The 21,721-nt window shown below is 35.5% G+C and overlaps 1 protein-coding gene across 2 annotated transcripts in view; it reads left to right on the forward strand.

The window, feature by feature from the left end:
• LOC142979919 (ADAMTS-like protein 4) overlaps nucleotides 1–21,149 on the forward strand; it is a 53,628-nt gene extending 32,479 nt beyond the window's left edge. For both annotated transcript variants that reach the window (XM_076125149.1, XM_076125150.1), the window contains exons 8-17: nucleotides 12,755–12,938; nucleotides 13,631–13,791; nucleotides 14,102–14,416; nucleotides 14,812–15,033; nucleotides 15,270–15,521; nucleotides 16,357–16,507; nucleotides 16,787–16,959; nucleotides 18,645–18,810; nucleotides 20,411–20,482; nucleotides 20,553–21,149. In XM_076125149.1, the coding sequence (XP_075981264.1) occupies nucleotides 12,755–12,938; nucleotides 13,631–13,791; nucleotides 14,102–14,416; nucleotides 14,812–15,033; nucleotides 15,270–15,521; nucleotides 16,357–16,507; nucleotides 16,787–16,959; nucleotides 18,645–18,810; nucleotides 20,411–20,482; nucleotides 20,553–20,656 (1,800 nt within the window). In that variant the 3' untranslated portion in view covers nucleotides 20,657–21,149. The remainder of the gene's footprint in view (nucleotides 1–12,754; nucleotides 12,939–13,630; nucleotides 13,792–14,101; nucleotides 14,417–14,811; nucleotides 15,034–15,269; nucleotides 15,522–16,356; nucleotides 16,508–16,786; nucleotides 16,960–18,644; nucleotides 18,811–20,410; nucleotides 20,483–20,552) is intronic.
• Nucleotides 21,150–21,721: the final 572 nt, after the last annotated feature.

Consider the following 21,721-nt stretch of genomic DNA (forward strand, 5'->3'; position numbering starts at 1 on the left):
AATATTTTGTTGTTATTAACACCATTTTCTTACAATGTCTCAAGTTAATAGAGTGATCAAAAGTAGTTCATCCAGGTTATTAAGGGATTTGACACCAAGAAGCAGAGTTAGAAGACTAACTTCGATTTGTAGAAGATGCACCACATAATTCACCTTCTGCCCGTTCATACTGTTACAAAGGCCTTCCATATTTTTAGTAATACTTTGTGTTTAGGCCGAGTCTTTAACATAGGTTATGTGCGACATACAATGCACTTCACTGATCGCAAGCAAAGTTCAATTAGTGGAAGTGGTTTTTGCACAATGGTATAAATTAAGAATGACTGATCGCAAGACTCTCGTTTTTGATAGCTCACCAAGTTTAAATGTAGTTGCGATTGTAAATCTTCCATATTTGCATTACCAATGTAAGACTTAAAAATACATCTTCTTTAAATGTATCAAAAACCATGACGTATTACTCCCGACTTGGATATGAGCATATACAACAATAGTCTTCCGGATGGTTGCATTCAGCGCTCGAAATTAATAATGTTCGCGATAATACTGTTATTTATAGTAATGCAGATAAAAGCTTTACAAACTACCTCAAATAGATTACAGCTATGAATGTAACGAACTATTGATACACCTACACGAACAACATAATATGACTTTATAGAATAGGTATGCTTTATAGCGAGTTTAAAGGAAAACTCTAGCATTCCTTCACTGTTTATGTAGAAAGCTCAGTAGTGATTTGATTTAGACATGATCAGAATACTGGTCTGACGAATGGTACAGGCTAATTAATCCCACGAGGCATTACTTTGACACCTTGCAAATGGCTGGAACATTTCTATAGGATACGCTTTAATTACGAGTTGCTAGTAGCCGTCAATCAACTGAACGTTTAGCCCCCAGATAACTCATGTAATAGATATTTAATTGCAATCCTTCTGACAGTCATTTCTATAAACATTGCACCTGAATAAAATATTAATACCCTGTTATTAGCTGCTTGTAAACAAACACATTTAACGTGTAATTTTAGCTTCAAAATGTATCACAACATTTTCTTTTAAATTAATTAATATGTGATTCCAGAATAATCAACTAATTTAAATACCTTCGCCTGTTTTATTATAGTCGTGGTCATTACAGCCATTGAAATAAGTGTAGTTACTTTGTGAGATGCATCAACTCCAGATGTAAATTCCTATGAAAAATCAGATAGCTCTACATATAGTAGTTGTACTACGAATATAAATAAACAACTATGAAATAATAATAAATATGCTGTATGATCCCACTAACCATCAACCAACCAACCAACCAACCACTAACTAGTCATTTTATAGTTCACTATAAATAGCGAAATAATGTTACGGTACCATTCCCTATACTTATTATTGCCGATTTATTATTTTCTTTGTGCTATACTTATTGCATGACTCAATCTATCTTTTCTACGAACTGGTTGTGTTGGCGGCGCCAGTGAAAATGGCACAGTTAGTTCTGCGATTAATATGTATAATATGTCAATTTAGAAACTTAGTCCTAATGTAATTTTCGAGGAAATCTTAGGATTAAAACTGACTACAGCTAACAAATACAATTTATGAGGTTTAATCCAATATGTCGCCGTGGCGCTAATCCTCGCAGATTTCGTGAATTACCACTAACTACTAGCCAATGTCTGATAATACGTATATTTATTGTGTATGCAAATGCGATATTTGTAGGGTATTGTAACTAGTTATTGTAAAATGATTACGGATTTAACATTTAGCAAAACGTTTTCTTGCGCTGGGTCATAAACATGTAAGCACTGAGTGCCTAACATTATTGAAAAGTAACATTTTGTATGTTTAACATTTTAACTAGTGAAACTATATCAGACATTTAGTTTCGTAATGTTTTACTTTGACAATAAACGCCATATTAGAAAACAAATGAACAGATTTTCTGAGTCATTCCTTTCAATAATTTGTTGTTCCCATCACTCATCACTCTAAAATCTGGTATGTATGGTGTGTCATATTCAGCACATCTGGACCAGAGAATATTGTTATGATTTCCCTATGATTCATCATTATAATATGGGCACTGGGTAGCTGATCAAATGAACTAATTAAAGTATTTCAAACATGACTGCTTTGAAATTGTTCTGACAAGTAGTAAAAATAAATCATTAATTATTCTTTCAAGTAATTACAGCAAATAATGGTAGAAAATCATGCAGATCGTGGTCATGAACAATAAGAGTTTTATGAGACAACAGACAAGGGTGTAAACTATCGTAAAATACGTAAGCAGTTTTATATGAATAGATATTTATGTTCACGATGACTTCGAATTGATCCCTTAACCGTTATACGTTAAATAATACTTATGTGACATCAAATTAAATTGAACAATACGCGTTCTCAATTATTGATTAATTCACATAATAGACAATGCATGTTAAGTTGATAGGTTTTATGTAAAGAAATATACAACCTGTTTTAGTAACATTTCATGTAAGTATTTTGAAATATTAACTTGTGAACGTGTTTTAAAAGATGAAAGTCTTTTTATTTAATAGACGTGTTGGAGTCACGGGAGCGATGCTGATCAATTGAATAAATCATTACATTCGGTGCGAGCTTTACGAAATTGAATCTCTGAACGGGCTATGACGTCCGATGCATTAGTAGTAGGTTCGTGACACAACGGGCTTTAAACATACTTTAAGGTGCATTTTTCATGTTATCGAAATGGAAATTATGTATAAATAAGTAGGTGTAATAATGGATTTTCCATTTTACAACTAAGATATAAAGATACTTAAAAACTTTTTGGGTAAGGTCCATTTCAAAACAAAGAACTATATGTTTTTCCACAAAGGTTCAATTTGTTCAATTTCTATCGAATTAATAGTTTGTTAGGCCATGCAGTAGTTTATTCTTATTCGAAAGTAATACACGATGATATATTTTTGTACCTGACATTTATTGGCCCAGTGACAAGAAATTTATCAAGTTTATTTAGTAATATATTAGCAAATGATAATCACGCTTGTTAATCACCAAAAGCCGTTGTCATGAGTTGTTATGAGAGCATATATCACATGTGAACAGTTGGTAGTGAGTTAGTGACATATGTATGTGTGGTCGCAGTGCGAGTGTTCTCAGTATGTGACGGGACGATGTCCACTCTGTCAGTTTGTCGGTTTTCCACATATGAATGCGCGGGAGTTGCGTGCTTTACGCGCCAGTAGTGCACAGCATCGCGGCTCGCGGCGCGCCTCCCCGCAGCGCATACGTGCATACACTCGAAAAACTCGCATATTTTTTATCAACACATTTTATTAATTAAAAGTTTGTTCGAATAAAAATATTAAGTGAGAAAATCGTTCGAAAAAAGTGTCGTAATGACAGTTTGGTTTATGTTTTATTGGAACTTACTAAAATTACTAAGCATTACAATAAAATATCTTATCGTTAAGAATGTGTCGCGTTTACCGGCGTTTGGAAAGCTTTTATTAAATTATTCGTATTAGCGTTTGCTTTCAAGCGAATAATTTAATTTCCGTTAATAATCTCTTATCTTTAACAATTATGGTGTATGTTGAGTGATGTAACTATTGGTCAATGGCGATTCGATGTTAATTCGACGGCTGTCGGAGTTGACTGTCGAGTGGACGTTTTGAGTCCCGTATTCCGGATGCTTACAACCATCTTATCTGAATCTCTCTTTTACACACTTTTAATAAAAGGATATGATTAATGAATGTGTAATTAACAGTTATAAAATTATATTTAGTAGTTGTGAATGGTTCGCGTGTGGTATTCTCAGTTTGAAGCCAATTTTCATCGTCGCGTATGGTATGATTGTAACGTGAAACTGCACTAAATGCAATGTATCTTTTTTCGTTCGTATTTATTCACGTCTTCCTGTTTCTCGACTGCTGCGTAATTTATTGATCGATTCGATTACTTCTTTGAAGTTCGTAAAGTTTGAAATAATTTTATCTGAAACTAAATTGTAGTTTATTTAATATGAAAAACTGATATTTTAGTATAAATATTACTCACATAATACCTGATGTTGTGAATTCATATTTTTTTTACAAATAACCTTATTATTTATTTCGAACTCAATTCACGATCAATATGAAAAATATGAGTGCTCCCTGTTTGACTCTATGCCTTAGTTCAAAAGATATCTTTCTAAGCTACTACATAGACAATATTACGAACGTTATTTTATATTTGATTTTACATACTTAAAAATTGAAAAGATGAGATATTATGCAGACCATGATAATTGACCATTTTTATTTAACAAAATGTAAAAAGAGTTTATATTTAAGTTAGAAAGTTATTACGAATATTGTTTTATTAAAGTCGGCGACAGTGCGTTGATCTCGTCTGATCGAGAATTTTTCGCCGCGTCATCCGCGACACTCCTTGTGTTAATTTTTCATTAAGAAATTATTAAAAGACCGCTATAAAAGCTACACAAGTACTGATCAACAAATTGGGGTTACTACAAGGTTGATTAACATCTGCTGTAGGGCTGGCATTGTCCTAAAACTCGACCACACTGTGCTAATTAGTGTAATTTATTTTAAAAGAACTACGTGACTTTAATTAAGATATATGCGTCTGACGGCTAAAATAATGGCTTTCTTATCTGTCGGGGCCCTTTCAGTCATTCAGTGATGTCATCTCGTACAAATTTGCCTGTTATATTTGACGTGAAGTAGAATGTTATGGTCATAGACTTGTTTGGAATGTTGTCAACCCTAGTGGGGACATTCTAACTCCTTAAAGAGTACATCTTTATTTCGGACATATTGCCATTCATCATCATTGTTATTCTCTGAAATGTGTAATGGCACAGCTATTAACATGTCAATAGTACATTGCTTTATGTTCTCTGACCACAATTTATTGTGTGGTGATTGTGTACAGAATGTGGTATTTGCATCGTTTAAGAAGATATTTAATGCCTTTTGATTCTTATTTGCTTGTCTAATAAATTTGAATATTTGTTTGTTTCTTCTCGTAATGTTTGCGATTGTGGACGTTAAGGCATGAATATTGTCTTTAAGAAATAAGGCGCCTTTGCAAGGTTACATGGTTTTGCAACACAAGATATATCTTGTTATACCCAAATAAACTTTTAACAGACTCGCATTAGAACCCGAAACAAAGATTTGGTCACCAAAAGTGCATAATGGCACAAACTGTCATAAACTACTGCTGAATTACACAGGGTGATGTAAAAACCATTGTTAGACTTTTTGAGTCATATTGCCCATAGACACCTTGTTTTAGCTAAATCTTTAGTCGTTTACCACTTTTTTAGAGATATGGTGAAATATTGTCTATAAAACATCAAGGAGAAGTTTTACAGTCATATTTTACACCGAATTTTGCAATAAGATAGTGACTGATTGTAGAAGTGTACGTACATTTGATAAACTTTTCATGTCGCTTACGTTAAAATTTTTTTTTAAAGATTTCATGTGTATAAATCTTCGTATAGTAAAAGAATATTTTCACTAGTCAGCAGTTAATAATATAATTAATGTCTTGCAAACATCGTAATACTTTATGACCAGTAACGCATTTTTCTACAGTCGGTATTGTTGAGCATCGAAAGTTTGACATTTAAAATGTACTGCCAAAATAGTTCTTACGGAGTCCGCTAGAAGCGCTGATAAGATTTTCATGCAAAACTTCTCGATAGCTAGCCGATGGTCGGTAGTCGATACTAGAAGAGAATCGAGCTACGAAATCAAGGGATTAGAAGATACAGGACAGTGTTATTCTTGCACTATAAACGTATAGATCCTTCTGGATTTTATGTTGTCGCCGAGAACACAATATGTTACAAACTAAACATTTTACGAGGAGCTAAACGGCAATATTTTGTTTGGCTTCCTGTCCCTTGTAAATGTGTTGAAAGATAAATGCAAGTTATTACAGCGTCATATGATCGAGATACTCACCGTATAACAGCTTGCACCTATTATTTGTACACTTTAGTGGCTGGACAGTGGCCAACGTTGACAACGGATTAATCGCTTATGTTCTGTTTACACGAATTAAATACATATTTGACAGTCAAATTGAGTAGTGTTCTGTATAGTGTAGCCTATCTATACTAATATTATAAAGCTGAAAAGTTTGTTAGTTTGTTTGTTTGAACGCGCTAATCTCAGGAACTACTGGTCCGATTTGAAAAATTATGTCAGTGTTAGATAGCCAATTTATCGAGGAAGGCTATGGGCTATAATATATATCATCACGCTACGACCAATAGGAGTAGAGTACCAGTTAAAAAATGTTACAAAAACGGGGAAAAATTTCACCCATTCTCTCTTATGTGGCGCAAGCGTAGTTGCGCGGGTCAGCTAGTATTTAATAATCCCGAAGAGAAATAATTTCATTGAAATATTGTCTTTCACTACTTTGTTTAGTTTTCTCTTTTTACCTTCTAGCGGATTATTAGGTATCTATTTCACATTCACGTTTAAAGGGCATCAGGCCACGAGGAATTAATATTTTGTATTCCTTATATCTGCATGAAACGCAGCACTTTGCTTTGCATTTATTCGGTCCAATTTTAAAGTCATGTTCCAAAGAGGTCGAAGTCGGCCTCATCTTCTGTACGTTTTGATTGTATGACGTGGTCTTTAATGGTGTATAGCTTGCAATTGTACATGTAGTTAAATGTACTGAGAACAGCTATTAAGTTTAAATGAACCCTTTGATCGAAAAATACTTTAATATTCATTAATTCAGTCAGTGGGTGTGGTGTTTTCACACAGATTCTATTTTATGTTGTGAAGTAACATGGTTTGTAATTGATTACTAATAAATCGATCGTATAACTTAATTTATTAGATAAAGTATATGTAGATAACCAGATATATGAAGAAGGTTTATGGATGTCCGATCGTAAAAAGATGATAGATTGACAATTATGTACTATAACTATAATAAAGAACGTGAAATTTAACAGCTTTATCATTTAACCACAAATTTATAAATAACCTTTGCTGCATTATTATTTATTATTTATTTATTTATTATTATTAAAACAGTGTTTCTTACATGAAACTTATACTTATGGTCCACAAAACTGTTTGAACAGTTTGTCTGTGGACACGATCGAGTTTCAACAGAGCAACAGTCCAATAAATACAATAATTCCCAAGGCAAATAGAAAAAGAATGCCCATTCATCTTAAGTAAAGGGGTTTAAAATTTTATGGTGGCCGCGTCACATCGACAAATATCATTATAACAATAATTGAAATATTTAGTGGTGACACGCGACCAAATCGGGGTTAAATAGGGACACAGCTCCGTTAGATTTATGGTTTTAATACATGTCATCGACAATAAAAATTTAAACGAGTTTAAACTAAAAAAATAACACAACACTTTCAAGGGTGTGCTTTAAAATAGATTGATGGTTTTACTTAATAGATTGTATTGGTTCTAAATTAGTCATGAGGTTTTAAATAAGATGTATGTAACCATATCTAATTTAAAAAGTATATTTGAAGACGAAATAAATTGTACAAATATGACGTCGTTGGGATAAATGGATTTGGTATCACGTTGTCCTCTAACACGGGTGATTCAGATTAATAAAACGTATTTCCAGTACCGATGAGCTCATATACTGCTCATAGATAAAATTGGCACTAAATGCATGACAGGAACTAAGTCATTAAATCTTCATCGAGGTGGCTCGAGTGCATGTTTCTTGTTCTGTTCTGGAGCTGTGAGTACAATGTCAAGTGCATGACGCCCGCACATAAAACTGTTGCACACTGTAGGCATAATAAATAAGGACTAACTTCCTTATTCAACCTATATAAACGCTGAAAAGATTTTATGTAACCAATTGTCCTTACTTTTGAACTTTCGCGATGCATATTATTATTAATTGGTGTTTCGGGGAAGGTTCCATCTGATCGTTAGAGGTAGGTTTTTTTGTAAATACTTCGTAAACGATCAATATTGTTAACACGGGATATTTTTGTTACTTTAGAAAGCCCTTTACTTCTGAGTAAAGTACAATCGGGGCTTTCCACGAAAGGATCTGAAAAGGGTTTGATTCCCGGATAGAAGGTTATAATATGCTTTTAAATGTTTTAAGTATGATTAAAACATCAATTATTTTCCGTGTCTACATTTAAAGTTTACTATCATAACAATGTTAGCAATGATAAATGTTTTGATAGATAGCATTACTGTGCCAGTGACCGTGTTATAACAATACTAACAGTTGGTGTAGAGCGCACGTTGTTGCACCTTCATGAATCGCAACGTGAAAGCTTGGCGCATGGCCACCGCCTGTTTTATGATCCCTGTGATACAGGTTTAATATGTCAGGCCGTGTTCTGCATGCATGGGACACTTACCAACTCGGTCAATAGCTACTTGGAATACCTAATTATGTGGTGATAAGATACATGTTCTTTATACCATAATGAATATTAAACAATACCCTTATTATAGGCTTTTGAAACAAAAAGCTCAAAGTGCATTAAGGAAGCAGTTATTAAATTTGTCTGCTCGTATTTTTAACAGAGACTGTAAACATCTGCATGTGTTATAAAAATAAACTAAAAGGCACATTCGCATGAATATTACAGATGATTTAATGTGATAAATTACGCTTTTAACAGGTCTTTTAGCAGACTGCGACCAACAGTTAAAAACGTATTAAATTACTGCGACACAAGATTGCTTGTAATTCCAATCTAACTTAAATAACTGTGCATATTCCTGCTACTTTCAGTAACAAGTTAATATGTAATCAAATAAGTAATACACGCTTATTACATGTCCGATTCAACGTACAGAATGATAATGATAAAAGTAAAAGACTACCGATGATCAAGTTCAGTGATACCAAGATTACCATTAAAATACAGTAAAATTCTAATAATAGTGTTTCTAGATTTTCTAGTTTAGTGGCGCCCCTGACTTGCATACCTGCGTCCTGCAGTCGTATTTAGATTGTATCACAAATAAACTCCTCTTCTTAATACAATCTATGCTAAATGTTAGTATTATCCTTCGATGTTCTGAGGATTGTGCATGAAATTCATGAATGTAAATTAAGTCGGTCGCCAAGAGCATAATGGAATCTTGAAATGCTTGAAAATGCATATCCGACTTATGTAAATTTAAAATAAAGGAGTTATGACGAATGCGCAAGCAATAACATCGAAGCGAATGCAGGACGCGCGCGGATTTCGTCAAAGCCACCGGTAGTCGTATAATCGTATAAAGATATCAATGTGGATTTGCCTAAGACTCGTTTAAATTCAATTCAATTCATGTACCGAGATCAAAGCGGCCGTTACTCTTGGCAGTGCGTACGACTAACAATAAAGTAATCATTACCACGAGCACCGATAATAATTACTTTATTTAAATATCTGCTTGTGTTTTGGCTCGTCTCTCCGCACTTTAACCTTCAAGGATATTAATTTAATTTATGACGCGAATTGTTATGTTCCATTTATTTTACGCATGTTTTGGTACAATAAATATTTGGACGCGGCAAACGAGTTTATTTGAATGTGAACCTTTATGCCGCTTCACAAGTAAGATAATCCAGACTTAACTTAGGGTAATAAAACAAAACATGGAACACTTTGTTTGAGGAGCTTTATTATCGAGATTATTACCCTGTAACATCTGATTCACGAGACAATGTTGTGATCACAATTTAACGACTGGTACCAAGAAGTTGCGGTCGTAAATTAGTGAACATAAATTATATAGAAAGTCATAACTGTATAGTTTAATCGTTTAACAATCAAATATAAACACCTACGACAAAACCATCTGTCATCTGAAAATGATGCATTAAACGTTTGTTACACAGAGAATTAACGAAGTTTTGAATTTCAACATGTGTCATTGAAAATGATAGACATCCATCAAGTGTGTCTGAAAGATTATCCGCGTGTGAATAACAGTGCTATCTAATAAGTTATCTATTGCACACATCGACAACACCGTCACCATGCTGCCTACTTCCGGCCTAGTTTACGTGCTCTTCGTCCTAGTAAGTATTGTTTACTCATCTTGTGTACTCTAACTATTATAATAACATTAAGTAATGTAGGTATTATTAGATTAGAACAAACGCACGGCAATATATCATGATGGATTATCCTAATTAATGTTAACAAACTAAGTAATACGACGTACACCGGTGGCCGGTACCAGTTTGATGTTTATTACATTTGCTGCTAAGCTTATAAATGATACAGTTCAATGAGCAAGTCGAGAAGTCAAGATATAATCAGTGCAGTCCAAGAAAGGAGGTTGTTGTATTAATTGATTTATAAGAAGACATTACGGCCAATTAAAGTTTTCTGACCAATTACATAGACAGTTTATGGACGCGTCGCTTTTATTATGTTAACTTGTGAACGGCGTTATTTGACATGTCGCATTTCGTGACATTACGCATTTGTTTTGTGAGAAAAGTCGACATCGTTACGCCCACGCTTCATTAGTCAAAACACTGAATCCTCGAGCGTTTAGACCGCATTCATTGTAATTAATGCCTCGTTATAGGATTCCGTCGCATATCATCACATTTTGAACAATGTGAAATGCGCACTTCGGTGTGGGCTATAAAAAAAGATGAAGGGGGTTTACGGGTCAATTGTTTGTCACAGTTAAGCAACTCGTTCAGTAATCAGCGAGGCGCATAAAACACAGTTCAAAGCGGCGTGGACCCGCTCACCGACAGGTGATTCGTTAACTCACGCTTAATCCTAATTAATAGCCTATTAGTGGACGTTTTCAATTACCACTTGGGTTGATTTATAAATACACTGCGCTAAGTATTCGCTGATTAATGTCCGTGAAAACATTATTGTGATCGGATTAATAATATTAATGATTTGAAATACCACTAACTTACCTTAGCTGGAATACCAATGTTTTTAAAAATTAAAATAACACGACTTGTCTAAATATTGTGGTATGCGTCAGGTTTTAATTACGTTATATTTTATCATTAGAATGTTAGATTTGATTTTATGATCGAATTAGTAAGCGTTGAGTATACTCATTTTAGGCGGACAAGTATATTCCTTTTATGGCTTTTCTTCACATAATTTGGCAGAGTGTTTGATATAAACTTCTTTAGTGTTTCTATTAATTAACAGTATACAAAAAGACGAGTAATGCTCTTAAAGCGATCTTTGCGTACGTAAAGTGAGCGTTTTGTGTGAAGTTATCAGAGACAAAGCCTTAGAGGTAATAAATGTCAGTAGAAGTGAATCGTTAATGCAGCAGCACCATAATTTAGTTGGGTGTTCAATTACCTTGAGTTTGTTCATGTTTGGAAACAGGCCAGCTTATAAAATAACGTAGGTGTTACTAATACATACAATTATTTACTTACTCATCAGGTTTATTAGGAAGAATACTAAAATAGACATAATTATTAGGTATGTAAGCTAGAGTACTAAAATAGTAAGCATCATGAGAAACAATAATAGGCCACAAATATAAGCCTATAAAAACAGGGACATAGTTCTTGAATGATCCTTCTACGAGATAAAATGTTAATAAAGACGGTATACTTGTAAGTGGTTTAAAACATTTAGGGGTAATAAAGGACAAGACGAGTTAAATGAGCAATTTTTATGAATATCTGCAGCATGTAGTACAAGATGTAGATAACACCTCCGATATGAAATAAAACATTTTTTTTCTACTTCATTGGTCAATATCAAAATAAAACTAGTGTAATAATATACACGTGTGTTATGCACTAACCATGTTATTTGATCCAAATAATGCACTCGGATCATTGGCCAATCTCCAATCGGTATTTCGGCGAAATTTACAAATGACTTGTTCTATTAAATGTATCTTTGATATTAACTTGAAGTTTAGTAATAGACATTAGATACGATACTATCGAAACTGTTTTTGTAGAACAAGTGATTAATATATCAATTAGTTTGTCCATTTTGGTAAAAGTAACATTTCAATTGACCAAGAAACTTGTTTTATTTGTGATAAGATAGCCTCTGTAGATACAATATTTTCATCCGGCTTAGACTTTCCAATCGGCTCGTTAGAAACCCTAATCAACATCGTAAATCGTACTTTGTTAGCGCACAATGTTGTAGAGAGATTGAGCGTGGACACATCGTCGAACAATGAGTCGTAGAGCGCGACGCATTACGATCATGAAGCATTGTGTTAAGATTGTCGTCACCGCGTATCGTTGGCGCCTCGCTGTCGCTACAGCCTCTTCTCTGCTCATTTACTTGTTATTACTTTGTTTCTACAGTTCTATATGTCTCACTTATCACGATTACACTGCCTCTTAGTATACGACTTTAAACTGTAATTTAGGTTTACATTTTATCTTCTCTTGTGGTTTTGTATTAGTCGACATTGACTCATTGTTTATGTTGTTATTTACATCCAAGACTTTTTTTTCTTTTAGGGTTAGTCAGTCGGTGTCGGTTGTTGACTAAATTGTCTAAAAAACTGGACACATTTTACAACGGAGCGGCAAAGTACTGTAAATAGGATACTTGAACATTTCGGTTCGACATATTCCTGTATTCAAAATACTTTTGAGGTCATCTAAGTTTAACATAGTTCAAATAGCTACTAATCTAGGAAAATGCTTAGATACACTGCGACAACCACAATGGACCCCTTTACTCATGAAATTAATGATACTAATTGTAAATGTTTCTGTGGCAGGCAGTTGGACACGAGAGTGTGTTGGCGGTATCATCATCCCGCGAGCTACGTTGCGGGCGGCGGCTGGTGTCAGGGCTGTTCTCTCGGCCGCGACTGCCGCTCGGCTACTCGTACGTCACCACCGTGCCACGCGGCGCCTGCAGGCTCAACGTCTCTGAAATCATGCCCAGCGACAACTACATAGGTTTGTCTGCAACTCGTATTTATATTGTTAGCAGAAGTTCAAGCGCATACTGATGTAGAGTAAACAGAAATTTAGGTTAGTTTAAAATATTGTTTGCAGACGTCAAATATAACTCACTTTTACGCATCTTGCTCTTGAAGGGACAGGTGTGATGTGATTGTTAGTTGAGCTTTGTTATTGCACCAAAAACCGAGATTTAATTCATTTCAAGCATTAGTCGGGTACAAGGTTGTAGCAAAAATCATTGCACCATTGTTAAATGAGATTAGTTATTCGGCTAGACGTTTTATCGACGATTCCACAATACTTAATAGTCCTTTGATGAAGGCAAATGATCCGCAAACGTGAGGTTGGTCACTTATCAATCAGTATTGTAAATAGAGTCAACAGTAAATGATTTCAGATAGTCTAACTCTACAATACCAAGTTCCGCCCACAGCGCTTGCGAATATGCTTGCGATTTCACTACTAGTTAATGTGATGTGAAATCAATTTCGGACAGCACCGACAGCTAGTTTACAATATGTCGATCTCGGTAATTAATGTGTTTAGGGGTATTGTATGCTTGTTGCTAAACATCTGTGAAGTGGAATGTAAATAGAGGCGTGGGTGCTCAATATACCGGTTGTCGGTCAAGTCGACGATAATGCTCAGTAAATAAACATACTTACTTTGCAATATATCATTGGCAGCGTTGAAGATATCCAACGGTTCGTACATAATGAACGGTGAGTTCGCGGTGAGCGCACCGGGCACGTACGAGGCGGCGGGCGCGCGCTTCCTCTACACGCGACACGCCGGACAGGACCATGTGTTCGTGCACGGACCTGTACACCACCCCATCGACATTATGGTAAAATATCAATCATACATACAGACACACTGTTTTCAAACCAAACATCTAGTATCGACTTCATTTATATAATTATTGTAACAAATAGATGCATGTCTAAACAAGCACTAATATCAACTGCTTCTTTAATGCATCACAGGTTAAAAATATCAACATATGTAATGTTACAGTATAAACAACGTTACAAATTATTCATGGGCGGTCTAGATCGCAGCCATATCGCCAACGAATTACGATATATTGCAAACATAAATTGTTCATCAGTCTTTTAGCGTGTATCAAAACGAGATGATATTCGTCTTATTTTCAGATTCTTTATACGCAACCGAACCCTAGCATAAAATATGAGTATTTCACGGAATCTCTACCGGGTGATATAGAGTCAGAATCGATTACTAAATCAGAATACGCTGACGTGACTCCCACGTCAGGATCGAAACATTTTCGAAGACATCACAGTTATGACTCGTTTACAAGAGGCAGCGGTTTATCAAAGCACTCTGATGTGAGCAGAGATGCCAGCGCTGAAGAAAGCTTAGAAGTAAATGTTGTTGGAAGTAGAAAGTTCGTCTGGAAGATATTATCATACACTCAATGCACGCGCAGTTGTGGCGGCGGTATTCAAGTAAGTAACTCACAGGCTAGATTCAAGATCAGTTCTGCACCATTGAACTAGAATTCAAACAGTGTCTATAAACGCCCATAAAAAACTAGACACACTAACTTTGGCCTATATGCTGTCAATCGAACAATGAGGCGTCTAGCCGAGTTGACCGATAATATCTAATTGAAGTCAATCTATCTGTACCAATGTAACATTATGACACAAATGCAGTATCACAATTTGGCAGAATTTGATTCTTGTACTTAGCCTGGAATGAAAATTTTATCAATTTTACGCATGAGTACAGGTTTTTAGTCAGATACGTTACAAATAACAGTGAAATTACCAAGAGGTTAATCAATAAAAAAAAAGCAAAACATGCAATTGCACAGGATACATGACTATTAATGTTACAGTTAGGAAAGTATCGTTGCGTGGAAGCTAATGCTGGAGACCGCGAGGTATCAGCGGTGCACTGCAGCGGGTCGGCGCCACCAGCTCGGCGCAGGCGCTGCGGAGGAATACCGTGCCCACCACGATGGAGGGCAGCGGCCTGGTCGTCTTGCCCGAAGTGTGGACCCGCTACTAGGCATAGAATTGTTGGCTGCGTGCAAGATCATGCCAGAGGCATCACTAAGGTATCACTTAAGTAATATTTTGTTTCAGTGATGAGAGGCTGTTTTACAATTAGTTTGGTCATGCCAATTTTTCTTATGTTGTCTTTGAATCTATTTCCTTGCACGGGAAATAGATTCAAAGACAACATAAGAAAAATAAAAGTTTTAAATCCAATCACGGTTTGTCCAATTTACCTAGTTTCTTTACTCTTACTTCTACTTACTTTATAGTCCTTATATATAATGTGTATTTTTAGATCAGCGACCAAAAATGTCCAGCGCCAAAGCCACATACGACAGAAAAATGCAACATTCAGGACTGCAACGAATTGATCGGTGGCGAAGTGCGACAGATTACTTCTAAGCGTAATGGACGTCCTAAAGAACACACAGACACGTTCAGGGCTGGTCCGGTGTACTCTGTGGCCGTCAACAGTACTGATATTGATGTTGGGCCTGAATACTCTTTTAGTGCGACCGCTGGATGGCTCTATACCGAATGGTCTGAGGTAAGTGCTATTGGAGACGATTGGTCTACGGCTACATTTAATATGATTGAATGAGATTCTTGATTTAGGCCAGTTATATTTAAACTTTAATAGTAAACCTAAACAGAAGCAATAGTAATCCATCATTACAGAGTTAAATGCTTTTAAAATGTTTTCTATTCATAAACAAATAAGCTGCAAAACGTCAACATTCTTAAAATGCAATTTGCGATTTACGCAACATGCAAACAAAAACACCTGTTGGGATGAATTTTATGAATAATTTTACCGGATTCTGTTTTTGTGGCTAAGTGCTGTCATTGTTAAACAAGAACATATTGTGAAAATATTGCAACAATGCATTGTGTAATGGTCAGAACAGTCGGAGGCGGATTTTGATTTATGTTGCGGATAAGAGCATGTCAGATTTGCTTATTCTAATGATACTATTGGGTTTACTCGTAAATCATTACAAACGACTAAAATATTATTTGTTAACGTTGTTTTGACAAATGTGTATTATTTTTATAATAAAAGCCGTCAATAACGAATAAAGTCTTCACAATTTTATTTAAATATGCTGTAAACATTTCCAGAAATAGTTTCCATTCACAAAATATCTCAACTCTATCAACAATTCAATTTTAGCGAAAGCAAATGTTACGAGTGGTTCAATCATAATATATTTCATGAATGATTATTCATTCATGCATTATCGCCAGTTGCCAAGCGATTATTCTAACAACTTACCTTAAAATAACCAATGTAATTTGTTGAAAGAGTTTTTATTTACATTTTCTGCTGCATTAGACTACTAGGTTTTATTTTGAATATTTATAATTTGTGGTGTATTTAGTGTGTGGGGTGGTGCGTCGGCGGCGGTATACAAACCCGTGGGGTGCGCTGCGCTGACCCATCAGGGTGTACTCCGAACAAAGCCCCGGACACTTTCCGAGTCTGCACGCCGAAGATCACGTGCGAACCGCTCGAAGGCAACTGGTTTACTGGTAAAGTATTCGCAATAATAAAGAAAATGCTAAACTAAGATAAAAATAATATTTTAATGTTTCGAATCTCCTACATTGCTAAAATATAAATCCTCCCTGAAGTTTCCGACAACAACTTAAAACACGATTATTTTTTGTACACACAACATTTATTTGCTCGGTCTGAGGAGACTTATTTAATTGTAGTACGAAATAAATGCCTTTAAAGCGAATTTAACAGTATGCATTAAGATTATTTATAGAAATTCGACATTTAACGGTCATGACAATTTTCACTAGGTGAATGGTCACCATGTTCCGGCTGCAGTGGTAAGCAAGTCCGTGGAGTGCTGTGTATCGGCGGCTCTGGACGACACTTGAAGGACTCCGCGTGCAAAGCTCCCAAACCGACAAATGTTAGAGATTGCGAGGGCGAATGCTCTCCGAGGTGGTTCTGGAGTGATTGGGGACAGGTAAGTCTTCCTTACTGTTACTGTACTTAATTTAAAAAAATTGGTACGTGTAAATACTACGATAGTAATATTATGACGCAAAGCAATATTTAACACCGTTCCTTCATTTAAAATTGTACTGTCATAAGTTAAATTTTTATGGTCATCACGAGTTAGAATTTCTCAAAATACACACTGTCAGGGCCAATGATACAAACCCCTCGTAAAGGTAGCATTCGGTTCTTAGCGACCGCGACGCGCGACCGCCACCCGCGACCATGGTCGCCTGTCGCGAGGCGACCCTAGCTTTCGGATTTCAGCGACGCCGGCGACATCGTCACTCTTCCCGCAGTTTTAACGGGTGACGGTTGTGTTCTAGTGCTGTACGATATGTCGGACAATTATTCCGCAGCTAGGAAAAAAGTTATACAGCAGCTATTGGAGGATGAAGAAGATGATGATATTCTTATTATGCTATTATCTATGCCTCCAGAAAAAAGAATGAGGATTGATTCAATCTTCACATCACGAGAAGAAGAGGGTTGCTTTCAAATACTCATAAAACAACATTTGAATTAAAAAGAAGAAAAGTTCAGAAAATATTGTAGGTTAAATCATAAGCAGTTTTTAATATTAACTAATTCTATTAACTTCTCGTCTTAGTTCGGTGAAAATGCCGCCATTTTGATGTGCTTCTCGCCTGCGTCGCGTGACGGCACTGCCTCCGATGCGACCGAGTCGCTGTCGCCACGCTGCTCTCTAGCCACGCCCACCGGTCGCGCGTCGCGGTCGCTAGATTTGTTTAGTACTCCATATAAATCCATACTAAGCAGTGGGTCGCGCGACCCGGTCGCGGTCGCGGGTCGCGGTCGCGCGTCGCGGTCGCTAAGAACCGAATGCTACCTTTATACCTCACCCAGGGTGTACGTGTAAGCATAAAACATGCCCCATTTTTAAAAAAATAAATAAAAAAGGGCTAATGGTACATCTTCTCTGCTATCTGTGTTCCCAATTTAGTTCGAAAATACTTTAGCAACAAAGATTACGTAGAAAGATAAACTGCATTCCTAGATAAAATATCGGAAGTATAAGACGTAATACTAATCGCTTCATGACGTACTGTCTCACAAGTATTCAGATAAAACTGAAAAATCAACACTCTCAAGAATAAGTAACTATTCCAAACAAGGAACATTCTCGGCCTTGTAATATCTATTAAGCGGTATTTATCATTACGTAAAAGGACACTTTGATTAATTGAACGCGAAGGGAGCTTGTGATTGATATTCTAATTAGTGCACCAACAATATTGGTTTAGACACTTCTGCGTATGCAATAATAACTTTATTACTATGACCTTTTCAATTCTCAAAGATCACGTTTAACGTAATATCTTGGCAGTTTTGGATTAATATATTGACCTGACAATTACTTGTGTGCTATTCTTAGACTTTTGTGATATTTGATCACGGTCTAGTGTCATAGTACATCGATCTAGAACACATTTTAGCAGTGCAATCTAGCTATTTGTGGTTTGAATGTCCAAACTTTTATTATATCAATCCGACTCCAACCAGAGTTATATGAAACAACTGGTCTTCTGTATTTTCTTTCTCTTTTTGTTTGATGGTAAAAACCTACGGAATGAGAAGATTTAATGAAAACCTTAGCTACATTTTAAAAGTCAAATCCGTTTCATTACGCAGTGTGTTAGCAACTGCACACCAACTTCAACGTCAGGCGTTCAGCGTCGCTCGGTGGTGTGTTCCGACTCCGACTGCTCGGCCGCGCCGCAACCGCCCGCACAACGTAACTGCGAGGCTGTCTGCGACACTGTCGTCGTCACTACATCGTCTCCTGCTTTTACTATTGGTACGTATTCGATCGTTGAGATGTCTGCTAAAGTTTTTTTCATTCGAAGGTACAATGTCTAATGATTGGCATTGTAGACAAAAGGGGTTCCCCCTGACTTACTTATACTCGATTATGACTGAAGTGAATCTCCAGTTTAGAAAAATCTATCAATTTTTCGTAACAAGCAGGATATTCTTTAAACGGTAAAATATGTTTGTTGTCACTATTGTAAATACCTATCTGTACATCAAACTTACTCTTTACGTATATTATCTACAGTATCTATAATATCTTATTCTAACAGTTGATTAGATTATAGTGGGAAAACTGGACAGCGTGACATCGAGTCTGGGGGCACGGAAGTGCCCCCGCAAGTCGAGCAAAAAAAAAGCGGCACGGCCGTAACATCCTTTTCTCGAAGCAATTCGGCCTATTTTTGACACCCCTATAATTTCGTTGTGGATAAAACAAGAAGCCTGGATTTTTAGCAATTAATCAGTCATTGTATAAACACGGTATATTTAAAATTTCAGTCAATTTGAACCAGTAGTTTAAGAATGACAACTTGTTAAAATTTTGAATTTTGTCACTCACTGATTCACTGACTCACTGACTCACTGACTCACCGATCATCAAAAGTCTAAGGTACTTCTAGCAGACTTAGAAGCTTAAAATTTAGAATACAAATAGGGTTTAGTGTTTTAATCATAGGAAAAATTTAATATTTTGTAATTTCAGTCCAGTTTTCTAAATACACCAACTGCAACAATAACTTTGTAATCCCATATAAATGTATAAGATTACAAGGTTACATTTGCAGTTAATGAATGATTATTACTGTAGAAAATAAAATAAATAGGTGTAAATAGGTACCTACTATATGAGGCATAGCGGGAGGGGGTAAAGGGTGGATAAGAGTGTTTAGCCCATGAAACTGAACAACATTCCCATAGGAAAATATGTTGAATTATGAAAAAAAAACGTCTTTCCATACAAATCGGACTTATGTTCGCTCTACAAAAAGAAGTGAGATGCCATCAAAAACATTCTGTAAAAACCTCAAGTCTCGCCGTAAAAAGTTGTGAGATCGATATAATACCAAGTCGATTAATCTATTTAGTCTCTACTTAAAGGACCTTCTGTCTTAAGTTATTACGTATGTTATTATCATGCCAATTTAAAAAAAATACCTTTAAAACAAATAGATCGACTTGGTCATCGCAAGAAAACACAAATTCGCCATTAACATTTCAGGAGCATTAACTTCTCGTCGTGCTGTGTAGTGTGATACATACTAATAATCAAATCATGCGATGGCCAGGTCGGTCTATTTGTTTTAAAGGTATTTTTTTTTAAATTGGCATGATAATAACATACGTAATAACTTAAGACAGAAGGTCCTTTAAGTAGAGACTAAATAGATTAATCGACTTGGTATTATATCGATCTCACAACTTTTTACGGCGAGACTTGAGGTTTTTACAGAATGTTTTTGATGGCATAACAATTTACAGCATAACGAAAACACTGGAAACTACAAGCTGCCTTTAAAACAATTTTTCCTGAAGCGAACAAAGTAGATTATGAAGTGCACTTAAAATTCTTTATTATTTCGCAGAGTCTCAAAGAGCTTTAGCTGACGAAACGCCAACAACGCAAAGGAGCACTACAAAGGGGCATTTTCCTAAAGGTAACAATGTCACTTCATAATTTCTAGCATTTTAAAATATTTTGAAAATAATAATAAAATTGTTGTGCAGGTTGTAAGGACAAGCTGAATAACTGTGCGTTAGCCGTTCAAGCTCGGCTGTGCCACTATAACTACTACGTACAGAACTGTTGCCATTCGTGCGCAGGGCGATAGATCTAATGCCGCATTTCTACTGCCATTACTTTTCACTTACTGCCAATCTATTGTCATTAGTTTTAATTTCTGCTTGAAAAAAATAGAGTTGCCATATTTTATATCGATAATATGAAATATGGATCTCTGAATAAATGCCTACTGACTACTCATTGACATTCTAATTCACATTAAATAATATGAATTTTCTACCATTATTTACTTCTAAATTGGATCTAATAAAGTATATAAAATCGCAGATAGTATTAACATTTTTGTATTTTGCTTATTCGGTGTGATATTTAAAGTAAGTATATTTTTATATGATAATATAATTTATAGTACAAGTAAAATCATGACTCAATGTAGTACTTAGTATAATTACCGACGCTTCTAAGATAATATTGAATCATTGTATTTGTAGTTGTTAAGTGTACTTCAGCTTAAGTTATGTAATTAATGATAAGTCAGTGTAAATAGATAGTTATAAACAAGTGATGAATAGACGAAATGATATAAATTGGACTTTTATTTACACATTTTTTCAAACTTTGTATCCATATCTTTTTACTTTGAGACACTGAAGCTTTCTTAAATAAAGCTACTTAAAATGATAGTAAACGATTGCTACGCATTTAGTGGGGTCGGCACATTTGGTTTGGCAGTATTTATCGAACAACAATACCGACTCGAAATAATTACTGCACAAGCTGTTTTTTTTTATTCATTCATCGATACATATTCAGTTTTGCCGCCCGGCTTTACTGAACCGTATATTTGGGTAACGCCCCAAACGTAGAAAAATCGCTGCTTTTTAAAAGTTGTAGTAACTATTTATTTATACATAGATAATGCCGAGAATATTTATATTATAGCATTGGAAAACTCACGGCTTGAAATCCACCCACTTATGTATGTCCACTTGCTTTCAACAACTTCAACAACTTATTATTATATCAGGTAGCATTGTGCATTTTTTGCTTATCTTTTTCAAAACATAGCAACCTACTTGAATATGAAGGCAACTACTGAATATTTGCTTCCGTGATGCAATAACGATAGCGTTGATAAATCTACTGAAAATTT

Source organism: Anticarsia gemmatalis, chromosome 17 (assembly GCF_050436995.1).
Source record: "Anticarsia gemmatalis isolate Benzon Research Colony breed Stoneville strain chromosome 17, ilAntGemm2 primary, whole genome shotgun sequence".
Lineage (NCBI taxonomy): Eukaryota > Metazoa > Arthropoda > Insecta > Lepidoptera > Erebidae > Anticarsia > Anticarsia gemmatalis.